General features: G+C 43.5%; 1 protein-coding gene across 1 annotated transcript in view; it reads right to left on the bottom strand.

Annotated features, from left to right (window-relative positions):
• The window catches only part of SLC38A8 (solute carrier family 38 member 8), a 121,639-nt gene extending 108,545 nt beyond the window's left edge, over window positions 1–13,094 (bottom strand). Inside the window, exon 1 of the mRNA XM_077455749.1 lies at window positions 12,798–13,094. Coding sequence (XP_077311875.1) covers window positions 12,798–12,986 — 189 coding nt within the window. The 5' untranslated portion in view covers window positions 12,987–13,094. The remainder of the gene's footprint in view (window positions 1–12,797) is intronic.
• Window positions 13,095–14,323: the final 1,229 nt, after the last annotated feature.

Genomic DNA, 14,323 nt, shown 5'->3' with positions numbered 1-14,323 from the left:
GGAGGACAGACCATATTGGCCCCATAAAGAATGAGGAAGGACATCATAGATTCATGAAGAATCGTTCTTGCCAAACCAATCTACTAACCTTCTATGAGGAGGTGAGTTGCTATCTAGATAAAGGAAGGCCATAGACGTGGTGTATCTGGATTTTGCAAAAGTATTTGACACAGTTCTCCATAAACGTTTACTGTACAAAATAAGGTCCGTTGGCATGGACCATAGGGGGAATACATGGATTGAAAACTGGCTTCAAGGGCGAGTTCAGAGGGTGGTGATAAATGGGGAGTACTCGGAATGGTCAGGGGTGTTCTGTGCTCGGCCCAATCCTGTTTAATTTGTTCGTAAACGACCGGAGGATAGAGTAATCAGTTAAATTTCTGTATTTGCGGGCGATACTAAGCTAAGCAGTAACTTCTCCGCAGGATGTGGAAACCTTGCAAAAAGATCTGAATAAATTTATGGGGTGGGCAACTACATGGCAAATGAGGTTCAATGTAGAAAAATGTAAAATAATGCATTTGGGTGGCAAAAATATGAATGCAATCTTTGGGGGGATCTAGGATGGAAAAGGACCTGGGGGTCCTAGTAGATGATAGACTCAGCAATGGCATGCAATGTCAGGCTGCTGCCAACAAAGCAAACAGAATATTGGTATGCATTAAAAAGGGAATTAATTCCAGAGATAAAACGATAATTCTCCAGCTCCACAAGACTCTGGTCCAGCCACACCTAGAATATGCTGTCCAGTTCTGGGCACCAGTCCTCAGGAAGGATGTACTGGAAATGGAGAGAGTACAAAGAAGGGCAACAAAGCTAATAAAGGGTCTGGAGGATAGTTAGTTATGAGGATGATAACACTGAATTTATTCTGTCTGGAGAAGAGATAGGATTTCAGTTTACAAATACCGTACTGGTGACCCCACAATAGGGATAAAACTTTTTTGCGGAAGGGAGTTTAACAAGACTCGTGGTCACTCATGAAAATTAGAAGAAAAGAGGTCTAAACTTAAACTACATAGAGGATTCTTTACTGTAAGAGCGGCAAGGATGTGGAATTCCCTTCCACAGGCAGCGGGGAGCATCGATAGTTTCAAGAAACTATTAGATAAGCACCTGAACGAGCACAACATACAGGGATATACAAGGTAACACTGACATATAATCACACACATAGATTGGACTTGATGGACTTGTGTCTTTTTTCAACCTCACCTACTATGTAACTATGTGCTCTTTGTGTTGATTAGGCTTTGATTGATGGTATGTTTTCTTATTGTTTAATACATCGATTTTATTGAAAGTACTAATGAATACTGTATATGCTTAATTCTATACTATTTATACTTTCATTTTTGAGAGTAGGTGCATAAATTTGGGCAGACTGGTAGGGATTCCAGTTGCCCAGGAACCCATGATGTTATTAAGACAACCATGCAACCGAGACTGGATAGAGGAAAAAATACAAAATTGTTTAGTTGTCTCAGGTATAGAGTGGAACATTTAAAATGTTTCTAGTGACATCTAAAAATCTTTACTTTTGAAATTTCCACTTATCTCAGCTATGTCTGTGGGAAAGCTCTCTGGAAAGCTAGGCTGGCCATAAACGTATAGAAATTCAGATGGTTAAGCAGGGACTAGTCAAGTTTTGATCAGTGTGTGGCTGTCCCTGCTTGACAGAAGCTGATTGTTTGGTCGACCTCTGTTTAAGGGACATGATGGAACATTTCCTCAATCAGCAGCCAATCAGTTGCAGCCACTGATCATTGGACATGTGCCAATGTCAGAATACAGTGGTTTTTTTTTTGGGGGGGGGGGGGGGGCATGGTATTGGGAGGAGGTGTATTCAAACAACTCATCTGTTATATCTCTTTGAGGAGTGCTAAAAATATCTGCTGTCAGCCAATAACTTCATGTGCTGCATACTTATCAGTGACATTTTATTTATTTATTATTCTTATTGATCACTGAGGACTACAGCACACCAGTCCCCCATGTTTTGGAGAAGAGGAGAAGGGGAGGTTTCCTTAAGCCTCGTACACACGGTACGATTGTTGGGCAACCGAGTGTCTGATTTTTGTCAAAAGGGTGTGTGCCAGGATCTTGTCTTGCATACTAACGGTACACAATTGTCGTGCAACAAACACGAACGTAGTGATGTACGACAAGGAATTTCAGCTCAAGCACCACCCTTTGGACCCTTTCTGCTAGTTGCTAATTTCCTGTTTGGTGAGAATTGATTCCCAGCTTGCGTGTTTGTACTTTTGACTTTTGTGTGACGGATTTGTGTACTGACCATACGAAAATCAAACTATTGTCCGCTGAAAATTTACTAGCCTGCCATCCAACATTTGTTGGCTGAAAGTTGCGCAGCAATTGTCAAAAGGAACGTCCCAATGGTAATATTTTAGGACAACCCCCTGCCAACAATCGTACCGTGTATACGAGGCTTTAGTCTTGTCTTATTTCTAATATCCTGATATTTTAGGGCAAGAACTTTACCCTGGCACAGAAAGTGTGTTACTGGCAGAATCACCAAGGGAAAATAAAGGAAAAAAAGTCAAAATTTACTCTGTGGATGGTCTGGTTAGCTCTTTCTAGACATCCTGAAACTGAAAATGTGGAAATTTTTCAGTTAAATAATAAGATACAGATGCTGTTTGGGTATAAAAAAGGTGGCGGCGGCAGCTGACAGAATACAATAGGCGCTGCGGGAGATTCGTCCATTCCCCCTGTATGGAATGTATGGTCAGATTTAGCAGTTGCTGTCAGCCAAGTGTTTATGTTTATTCCTATTACAAGAGGGGAGAAGGAGAAGCATTAAACGCTGACAATACTGCTTATCTTGATGGGCAACAAAAGCAACTGGAACAGATTTCCTGCATCGATATCCCCCAAGACCAGGTAACCTACATATAGATGTGAGATGACAGCTGCCAAATGTGGCCATTTTTTAGAGGGACTGTGTGATATTCTTTTGTTTATGGGTGGCTTCTAAGCTTGAAAACTGTTAGATGGATCAGACAGGTCAAGAAACCTGTGCTTTTGTTCCTCTGCAATCATTCCCTCATAACCGAAACTCCTCCAAAAGTGCTCGGTTTGGCAGGAACCGGACAACTTTTGGCCTGTCTGTACAGCTGTATTATGATGGCTTTTGCCAAACAGGCATGCTGAAAAACCAGCATCTGATCATCACTGGCAGCCAATGGTTGATCAGTGTGTACAGGCGGGGGAAGGGGCGATCCTCTTATCAGAATGCAATAGCCCAGCGGGGGAGATTGCTGCACTAACATCGCTTGGTTGCTCACGGGGCAATAATATCTTATCGTCTGTAACTAGCTTTGGACCTGCCATTGATAGGCAGATATTTGTGCAGGGATAACAGCTAAGGAGATATTGAGATATTGATGATCTAAAGCATCTGGACCTGCCACTCATTCTCAAGTAGTTTGCCTAATAAATTATAAAGTCTCATAAAGTTAATCCATTACTTCCACAGTGAGAAGGATCAGCCAGGTTGCATGCAGATTTTCCAAATAGCTAGATCAATAAATTAAAGCATGTCTTCCTAGTATCGGAAGCACAATATTTATTATCACCCCCTTGGGGACCCTTCAGAGCCTCAATCCCCACCTTGGTAAGATATAAGGTCATTATGTCTTCCCTAAAGCTGGCCATACAATGAGTGAATTTTGTCTAGTTCAAAACGAACCAGCCATCTGTTTGAGATGATTCCAAATTCAATGACAGGTGCAGTGTATCTGGAAAGTATTCACAGCGCTTCACTTTTTGCACATTTTGTTATGTTACAGCCTTATTTCAAAATGGACTAAATTCATTACTTTCCTCAAAATTCTACAAACAATACCCCATAACCACTTCAGCCCCAGAAGGATTTGCCCCCTTCCTGACCAGGCAATTTTTTTGCAATATGGCACTGCGTTGCTTTACCTGACAATTGCACGGTCGTGGGATGCTGTACCCCAGCAACATTTATGCATTTTTTCACCACAAATAGAGCTTTCTTTTGGTGGTGTTTGATCACCTCTGCAAATTTTTTTTATACAAAATGCAGTGATTCCTGTGTAAATGACACTGGCAGTGAAGGGGTTAACCAGGGGGTGGCAGTGTAGGGGTTAAGTGTTCCTAGGGGCGTGTTACTAACTGTGGGGGGCTGGGCTTTGTGTTAGTGAACACTGATCTCTGCTCCAATCACATGGAGCAGAGATCAGTGTCACTTGTTGCTAGGCAGAATGGGGAGATGCTGTTTACAACGGCATCTCCCCGTTCAGCCACCCCGTGAGACGATTGCGGGTATCCCCGCGGCGATCGAGTCTGCGGGACCTGCAACCGGACTCACGGGGGTCCTGACCGGCACGCGAGCGCGCCGCCGGCGGGGCGCCCACGCGATGGCAGGGCGGCATATTAACATGGACGTACCTGTACGCCAATATGCCTGCCTGTGCCATTCTGCCGACGTACATCGGCGTGCGCCGGTCGGGAAGTGGTTAAGACACTATAGCAGGCACGCCCACAGCGTGTCACTGGAGCCGGTGCGTGTGGGTGGCGGGCACGATGTCTGCTGGGCACCTGCGATCACTCCTGACAGAAAGAGGAACTGTGTGTGTAAACACACAAATTCCAGTTCTGTCAGGGGAGTAGAGACAGATCATGTGTTCCTACCCCCCCGCCCCACAGTTAGAAGCACACATAGGGAACACAGTAAACCCCTTGATCGTCCCCTAGTGTTAACCCCTTCCCTGCCAATGTCATTTATACAGTAATCAGTGGCTATTTATACCTCTGATCGCTGTATAAATGTCAATGGTCCCAAAAAGTGTCCGCCACAATGTCGCAGTCCCAATTAAAAATCACAGATTGCCGTTATTGCTAGTAATAATAATAATAATAACAATGACAAATCTTTCCCCTAGTTTGTAGACACTATAACTTTTGCACAAACCAATCAATATACGCTTATTGCGATTATTTTTTATTTTTTATTTTTTTTACCAAAAAATAGATAGAAAACATATCGGCCTAAACAAATGTTATTTTTATTTAAGAGAAAAATAAATATATATATATATATATATATATATATTATATATATATTTATTTTTCTCTTAAATAAAAATAACATTTGTTTAGGCCGATATGTTTTCTACATATTTTTGGTAAAAAAATAAATAAATAATCGCAATAAGCGTATATTGATTGGTTTGTGCAAAAGTTATAGTGTCTACAAACTAGAGGAAAGATTTGTCATTGTTATTATTATTATTATTACTAGCAATAACGGCAATCTGTGATTTTTAATTGGGACTGCGACATTGTGGCGGACACTTTTTGGGACCATTGACATTTATACAGCGATCAGAGGTATAAATAGCCACTGATTACTGTATAAATGACATTGGCAGGGAAGGGGTTAACACTAGGGGACGATCAAGGGGTTTACTGTGTTCCCTATGTGTGCTTCTAACTGTGGGGCGGGGGGGTAGGAACACATGATCTGTCTCTACTCCCCTGACAGAACTGGAATTTGTGTGTTTACACACACAGTTCCTCTTTCTGTCAGGAGTGATCGCAGGTGCCCAGCAGACATCGTGCCCGCCACCCACACGCACCAGCTCCAGTGACACGCTGTGGGCGTGCCTGCTATAGTGTCTTAACCACTTCCCGACCGGCGCACGCCGATGTACGTCGGCAGAATGGCACAGGCAGGCATATTGGCGTACAGGTACGTCCATGTTAATATGCCGCCCTGCCATCGCGTGGGCGCCCCGCCGGCGGCGCGCTCGCGTGCCGGTCAGGACCCCCGTGAGTCCGGTTGCAGGTCCCGCAGACTCGATCGCCGCGGGGATACCCGCAATCGTCTCACGGGGTGGCTGAACGGGGAGATGCCGTTGTAAACAGCATCTCCCCATTCTGCCTAGCAACAAGTGACACTGATCTCTGCTCCATGTGATTGGAGCAGAGATCAGTGTTCACTAACACAAAGCCCAGCCCCCCACAGTTAGTAACACGCCCCTAGGAACACTTAACCCCTACACTGCCACCCCCTGGTTAACCCCTTCACTGCCAGTGTCATTTACACAGGAATCACTGCATTTTGTATAGCACTGATTGCTTTATAAATGACAATGGTCCCAAAAATGTGTAAAAAATGTCCAATGAGTCCGCCATAATGTCGAAGTCACAATAAAAATCACTGATCGCCGCCATTACTAGTAAAAAAAAAATTATTAATAAAAATGCCATAAAACTATCCCCTATTTTGTAAACGCTATAACTTTTGCGCAAACCAATCAATAATCGCTTATTTCGATTTTTTTTCACCAAAAATATGTAGAAGAATATGTATCAGCCTAAACTGAGGGAAAAAACTGTTTTTTATATATTTTTGGGGGATATTTATTATAGCAAAAAGTAAAAAATAATGCGTTTTTTTTCAAAATTGTCGCTCTATTTTTGTTTAAAGCACAAAAAACTAAAAACCACAGGGGTGATCAAATACCACCAAAAGAAAGCTCTATTTGTGGGGAAAAAAAGGACTTCGATTTTGTTTGGGAGCCACGTCACACGACCGCGCAATTGTTAGTTAAAGCGACGCAGTGCCGAATCGCAAAAAGTGGTCTGGTCTTAAGGCTGCTTTCACACTGCAGCGGGAGCGGCGTCGGCGGTAAAGTGCCGCTATTTTTAGCGGCGCTTTACCGTCGTTTTAGCGGCGGTGTGCGGGCGATGCGGGGTGGTTTTAACCCCCGCTAGCGGCCGAAAAGGGGTTAAACCTGCCCGCAAAGCGCCGCTGCAGCGGCGCTTTGCCGGCGGTATTGCCGCGGTGTCCCATTGATTTCAATGGGTAGGAGTGGTTTAGGAGCGGTGAATACACCGCTCCTTCACCGCTGCAAAGATGCGGCTAGCAGGACTTTTTTCACCGTCCTGCCAGCGCATCGCTCCAGTGTGAAAGCCCTCCGGCTTTCACACTGGAGTTAAAGGGGCCGGTTTTTTTCAGGCTTTACACAGGCGCTATTTTTAGCGCTGTAACGCCTGAATACCGCCCCAGTGTGAAAGCAGCCTAAGGCAGCAAAATGGTCCGGTCTGAAAGTGGTTAAAGAGCTGACCTACAGTTACGTCGATTTGTGCAGCCGTGCCAACCTGCCGCAGTGTAACTGTGGCGGCTGGTCAGCAAGCGCATAATGACAACGTGAAAGAAGTTTGTTTGAAATCTTTGCAAATTTATAAAAAAATAAAAATAAACAGGTCTGATTGGTGGAGTGCTGCAGAGATGGTTGTTCTCCTGGAAGGTTCTCCTCTTTCTACAGAGAAACGCTGGAGCTCTGTCAGAGTGACCATCAGATTATTGGTCCCCTCCCTGACTAAAGCCCTTCTGCCCCGATCGCTCAGTCCACTCTGGGAAGAGTCCTGGTAGTTCCAAACTTCTTCTATTTACGGATGATGGAGGCCACTGTGCTCATTGGGACCTGCTGCAGAAATTTTTCTATACCCTTCCCCAGATCTGTGCCTCCATACAATCCTGTCTCAGAGGTCTACAGACAATTCCTTGGACTTCATGGCTTGGGTTGTGCTCTGACATGCACTGTTACCTGTAGGACCTTATATAGACAGGTGTGTGTGTCTTTCCAAATCATGTCCAATCAACTGAATTTACCACAGGTGGACTTCAAGAAACATCTTGAGGATGATCAGTGGAAACAGGATGCACCTGCGCTAAATTTTGATCATCATGGCAAAGGCTGTGAATACTTATGTACATGGGATTTTTTCCTTTTGTTATTTGTAATAAATTTGCAAAGATTTCAAGCAAACGTCCTTCACTGTGTCATTATGGGGTATTGTTTATAGAATTTTGAGAAAGTTAATGAATTTAATCAATCTTGGAATAAGCCTGTAACAAAACAAAATATGGAAAAAGTGAAGCGCTGTGAATACTTTTCGAATGCACTGTACATGTGACCAGTAGTGGTACAAGGTACAATAGCACCCAAAGCGAAAATGGCAATGTGCACCCTCCCTTCCCATGAGATGTGAGCTACTTCAGAAATATAGGTTGCAGGTGCTGCATTTTTGTAACCCCTTGTCCTGCTGAAGAGCCAAAGGCAGTCACTGCTTCTGCCTACCCCTTAACCCGGACATGAATTTGTCCTGCATTAAAACTGCTTCAAGCAGGTTTTGCATTCTCGTATGCCTGAATGACAATGCAAAACTCGCTCAAAAAAAAATAAAAAAAGTCAAGGGCCATCTTTGGGGGTGGATGCTGCCCGGGGCACCCATTTGTGCTCCTTTTTTTAAGATACAAGGAGCTTGGTAAAATTCTCCTGACCAGCCACTGCACCAGATGGGCAGGTGCAGTGGCCAGCAACGCTGTTCTCATTGATGCTGAACATACACCCTTGACAGGCTTCATGTCACAGATTGGGGCAGCTCAGCCTCTGCATCTACCTGTGTGTCAGGTACAATAGCCAGGCAGGGAGCTCAGTAACGTGTGGTTTTACCATGCTCAGTAGCTCTGAGGACAGTGGGATTGATTAACTAAAACTAGAAAGTGTAAAATCTGGGGCAGCTCTGCATAGAAACCAATCAGCTTCCAGGTTTTTTTTTTTCTTTTTTTTGTCAAAGCTTAATTGAACAAATTGAAATTAGAAGCCAATTGGCTACCATGTATAGCTGCACCAGATTTTGCACTCAAGTTTTAGTAAAATCAAACCCAGTGTGTGCGGTATGGACGTGGAGTCTACGTTCACATTGGGCCGATTTAACATGTCAAATCGCATGCCAAATCTGAGTTCAGCTGAACTCGCAGGATTTCAAACCCGCGTTCAGTGTGAACCTAGGCTCAAACCTCAGTGCAGCCCTTCACCAAGCCTTTTTGATTACCATCGCAATTGGCCTCATCGGCGACACATCTCTGCCAGAGCCCATGTCAACACTGAGGTTTGAAATCCTGCGAGTTCAGTTGAACTTGCGCAAATTTAAATCGACATTTCAGTCCGACTTCAGGGGTGATATGACAGACATCTGTACGGGTTCCTGCACATATGTCTATTGAAACTACTTTTAGGATGGTGCCATTGCCGGCATAGGCTCAAATCGGCCCATTGTGAACATGGGCTAAGGCAGGGTTCAGACTGGTACCACATACACTCCGACTGGGAAAACATTTCACATGATGTGTGTAAATCAATGGTTCCCTAGGAGAGCCGTCTTAGCTGGTCCTACACAAGTCAGTCCGACCTTGAAAAAGGTTCCTGCACTACTTTGGTCCTACTTAAGTCCATAGAATATCATTGAAGTTGGATCAAAGTTGGATCTTTGTCCTAACCATCTGACTTGTGACATCTGACATGACATGAAATGAATTTGTCACATGGGGATCGTTTTGATTGGTCAAAGGACAAGTCAGACATGTCAAAGTTGGAGCAAAATCTTATCTTGTTCAAGTCAGATGGATGTAGGACCGATGTTGCAGGGCAAAGGAAGATGACAGTCGTGCCATACCAGTGTAAACCCGGCCTTAAGGTGACAAGTACACCTGTCAGGAGAGAAATACTGGTTACTCTTAATGGCCTCATTCCAATAAAGTCTTTTACCTGCCTGTCTCTGGCTACAACGCATCTGATTCACTGCTGCAGAACAAACAAGCAGCACATGAGTGTCATTAAAGTGTCCAGATTCCAATTCTCATTTCAGGTCAGTGACTCATCAAACCAAAGCAGCCACATGACAGGCAGGAACTCAGCATTTTTCAGAAATAGAGTTAAGAAGTAGAAGCCTACAGAATTTTTCACTGTAAATGTCATTTAAACAGGGCTTTGACATTCAATAGTTTTTTTTTGGCAACAATTCCCCCCCCCCTCACTTGTGAGAGAGCGCAGTGATCCCCAATCAGTTCAATGCTCAGATGGTGTAGCTGAAAAGAAGACACCCAACCATCAAGAAAGAGTCTAGTGTCAGATTCCCCATTTCACGACCTCTGTCAACCTGTTTTTAGTTGCAGAAACAACTGAACGTGTCAAGGAAACCTACCAACATCCTTGCCTTAGAAATGTATAAATTGTTGGTAGTAGGTTGACTTGACCCATTCAATAATTTTTATGCTGGAAAGCTGGTTAAAACTTCTATCCAACTTCCTTCCTTGTGTATGGCCAGTAGAACAGGTTACATTTTGCACATTTTCAGGTAGAAGCACAGGTGTTTTCATTAAGAAGTAAAACCAACCTTTCATTAGAGCTCTATCCTAAAGGCAGGCTGTGCTAGAGATCTGCAGCACCATTGAGTTGAAAGACCTGGGGCACTGGAAAGGTAAGTGGTACATCTGTGTCTTACAAGTTGCCTTTAGTTGGGATTAAGCCTAATGCCGCGTACACACGAGCGGACTGTATGGCGTACTTAGTTCGTCATACAGTCCGACGGACAGTCCGTCGTACTTTCGACTGAACAGACTTGACCACACACGGATGCACAAACAGTCCGTCGAAAGCTTGCGCGATGACGTGTACAGCACGTACGACGGGACTAGAAATAGGAAGTCCAAGACACAGCAAAGCACCCTTCCGCCGTGTAAATCCTTTCTGGGCATGCGCCATTCTTAGTCCGTCGAACTAGCATACTGACGAGCGGATTGTCCGCTGAAACCAAAGTACGACGGACAGAATTTTGAAAAATCCGAAATTCTTAGTACGCCGGACTGCACGCTGAAAAAGTCCGCTGAAGCCCACACACGAGCGGATTGTCCGCTGAAATGTGTTTCGACGGACTAAGTACGCCATACAGTCCGCTCGTGTGTACGCGGCATTAGTTCACACTGCTGCAGAACTGAAAATCGTGCAAGTTCAGTCCGACTTTGGGGGCAATTTCAGAGACATCCGTGCAGGTTCCTGCACAGATGTCTATTGAAGTCGGCAAAAGTATCACAGAAAATACTTTTGGAAATTGGTGCGGTGCTGCAAAGTTCTCAGAGCATCGATTTGGACAGTGCTATTGCCGACAATAACCGCCAATTTGGCATGTCAAATCACATGCCAAATTGCATCAAAGTGAACCTGGGCTGAAACTCTACATAGATTTTTTTTTAAACTATATTATATGTCTGTGTGTTGCGAGGGGGGGGGTGTAAGTTGATACCTACAAATCGGCATGGAAGAGCATGACTAACACAGACAGATTTTGCAAAAGTGTCTCTCATGAGTTCTAAGCCCTTGTGTACATGCGGTCGGACATTCCGACGGAAAATGCCCGATCGGACCGCGTTGTCGGATAATCCGACCGTGTGTGGGCTTCATCAGACTTTTTCCGTCGGAATGTCCGACCAACAAAGTTTGAGAGCTGGATATAACATTTTCCGACAACATGATCTGATCGGACTTTGTCTGATCGTTTTCAGAGAATTCCAGTTGGACAAAGTGCCACGCATGCTCAGATCAAATTGCGAGACCAAAGCTATTGGCTACTAGCCTCAACGTAGTCCCGTCGTAACGAACGAACGTCATCACATTTCGAATGATCGGATTTTCCAACAACTTTGTCCGACCGTGTGTATGCAACACCAGTTTCGGACAAAATCCGTCGGAAAAAATCCGGATTTTGTTGTTGGAATGTCCGACCATGTGTACAAGGGCTAATAGTAGCACAGCATGCACCAAATTCATGGACCTGTCTAGAACATGTACTTGAATTTGGCCCACTTTTAGAATGTAGGTGGAACACTTTTGCAGAATCTGTCTGCACCAGTTTCTTTCCCTCTCTGTATGCCAAAACAGAGTTGTTCTAAATTAGCTCCACTTATGGAAGATATGAACTGTTGGTGTTTTTTATTTATTGCGTCACAATATAAAAGTGAAACATTTTGGAACTACCTACATTTTGGTGCACGAGTCGCTGTCAGAACCACAAGTGTCAAAAATGCTCCATAAATGTGGCGCAATGCATAAACCAGAGGGATTGATGCCAAAAAAATGGCGCAGCAGTATTATCGAATTCCCCCCACTATTGCTTCCAATTATAAAAAGGTATAGTATTTTGGCTTGCTCCTCTAACACTGCACTGACACTTCAACTTTAATAATTGGGAACAATAGTGTTTGTGTGCACACATGCATAGAATATTTTATAGATCAACCATTCTCTAGAAATTTGGATATATAAAAAAAAAAAAAAATCAAAAGAAAATATTCAACTTATCAAAACAATTCCCACATCATTCAATTTTTTGACCCACACTGGGTTTAAAAGGGTATTCTGCACAGTTTATGGAATCTGCATAGCCCAAGATTTAACAGACCTGTACAATTAGCATGTGTGCCCAACTTTACAATTTGCTTGATTCTAGTGAAAGTGTCCACATTATCAAACCATGATTCGCACATCCATTTTTTATTAAAGTGTTATCCACTTTGATTGCTGCAGAGTTCAAAATTGAACATCTTGTACAATCAGATTGGGGCATGCGTGGTCATCTTAATAATCAGCCTTTAATCGAATTAAAGCCAATAACATCTTCACACAAATGTTGAAGACCATATTAGATCGTATCAAAGTCTACACGCCTAATGGCTTCTCTATAGTCCTAAAGTTAACAGATTGTACAGTCAGACTGTAAAGTGTGTGGCCAGCCTTAGAATATGCTTGAATATAATGAAGGCGACAAACTTATCCAATTCTCATAACCTTGGATATTACGCAAGTCTGCCCACTTGCAGCCCACTCATATAGTTCTAAGCTGTACATTCAGATTGTAACATGCATGGTCAGTTTTGGGTACAGAAGATCTTTACTTACCAGTTCCACCAGAACAGAGGCGTGAGTTCCACCTGCTTTGTTGAATGCCCAGGGGAAGTTGAGGAGCCCAGCTCCCAGCGCAGACTTTAACATGATGAATATAGCTGCCATGGAGGACAGATTGGGGCTTCCACATTCCCCACCAGGGTTGGCCAGCAAGCTGATGCTCTCTCTAGCCAATTCCTCCATCCCAAATGCCTGTCCCTGGAAGCCAATATAGTACAGTAGCTCAGTGCAAGCCTGGAGCACCAAGCATGAGGATGTCCTTTCTACCAGCTGGGCCTTTTTGTTATTTGGGCTGACAATAGTTAACCCCTGAACTCCCAGGCCAGCCTGTACAGACACACGCCCCCAGACACCCCCCCCCAGGTCCTGTCTCTAAGAGTCAGTGGGGTCTCCTCTCTCCAATCACTGACTGAAAGGATTGTGGCTAATCATCATTAAAGTGCTGCCAGTTTAATTAGCAGGATTCCAGGGTTAGTCCCCTCACAGGGTGGTGTGAGATACTGAAACACAGTGTGTGAGATTAGAACTGGCTGCTGCTGACCTCTCTGCAAACACATCTACTAGTTCTTAACAAAGTGGGATTTTCCTCATTGTGACAATTTTCATTTCTGTTCAAATTACATTCCTGTTAAAATTGATATCTGTGAAATCATTAGCTGCTGTTTTCAGTAATGTCTAGCCATGGTGACAAATCTAATATGCTGACATTCATCTGGGAATTTAAAATGTCACCTATACAGTTTGCACATTATGGTTTTCTTTGACTCATTTTAGGGAATATTTCCTGAATGTACATGGTAGCTATTCCAACAATTGGCATAAAATAGTGATCATGTGATTTGGAGCTTTTATTTCTCTAAATATGGTCACAAATCTCAACCTTTAGAGCTGTTCATCCATCATTGTAATCATTGTACACATGTACATTTTCTGCACCTGGAATTATCATTTTAATACTATATAACATCGTCCTGTGTGTTCAAATGTCCACCTTTTTTAACCACTTCAATGCTGGGCACTTTCACCCCTTTCCTGCCCAGGCCATTTTTCAGCTTTCAGTGCTGTTGCACTTTGAATTGACAATTACGCGTCACGCAATGCTGTAGTCAAGCAATGCTGTAGTCAAGCAATATGTTATCATTTTTTTTGAGACAGATAGAGCATTCTTTTGGTGTAATTTAATCACCACTGAATTTTAATTTTTTTTTTGGTAAACACATGAAAAAAGACCAAAAATCTTGGGGGAAAAAACAACAACTTTTTTCTTCAGTTTCTGTAACAAAATTTTGTAAATAAGTAATTTTTCTCCTTCAATGATGTTGGCAACACTGAAGGGCACTGAGATATGGTACTTATGAGTGGCACTGACAGGCATCAGTGATGGGCACTGATTGGCATCACTGGGCACTGATTGGCACCACTTGTGGGCACTGTTTGGCATCACTGCTGGGCATCAATGGTGGGCACTGACAGGCATCGCTAATGGGACTGCACTGATAATAAATGGACTGATTATCAGC

The sequence above is a fragment of the Lithobates pipiens genome, unplaced genomic scaffold, assembly GCF_037356315.1.
Source record: "Lithobates pipiens isolate NorthernLeopardFrog02 unplaced genomic scaffold, aLitPip1_a1.2 Scaffold_10, whole genome shotgun sequence".
NCBI classification, from domain to species: Eukaryota; Metazoa; Chordata; class Amphibia; order Anura; family Ranidae; genus Lithobates; species Lithobates pipiens.
This window is presented reverse-complemented; position numbering and strand designations above follow the sequence as displayed.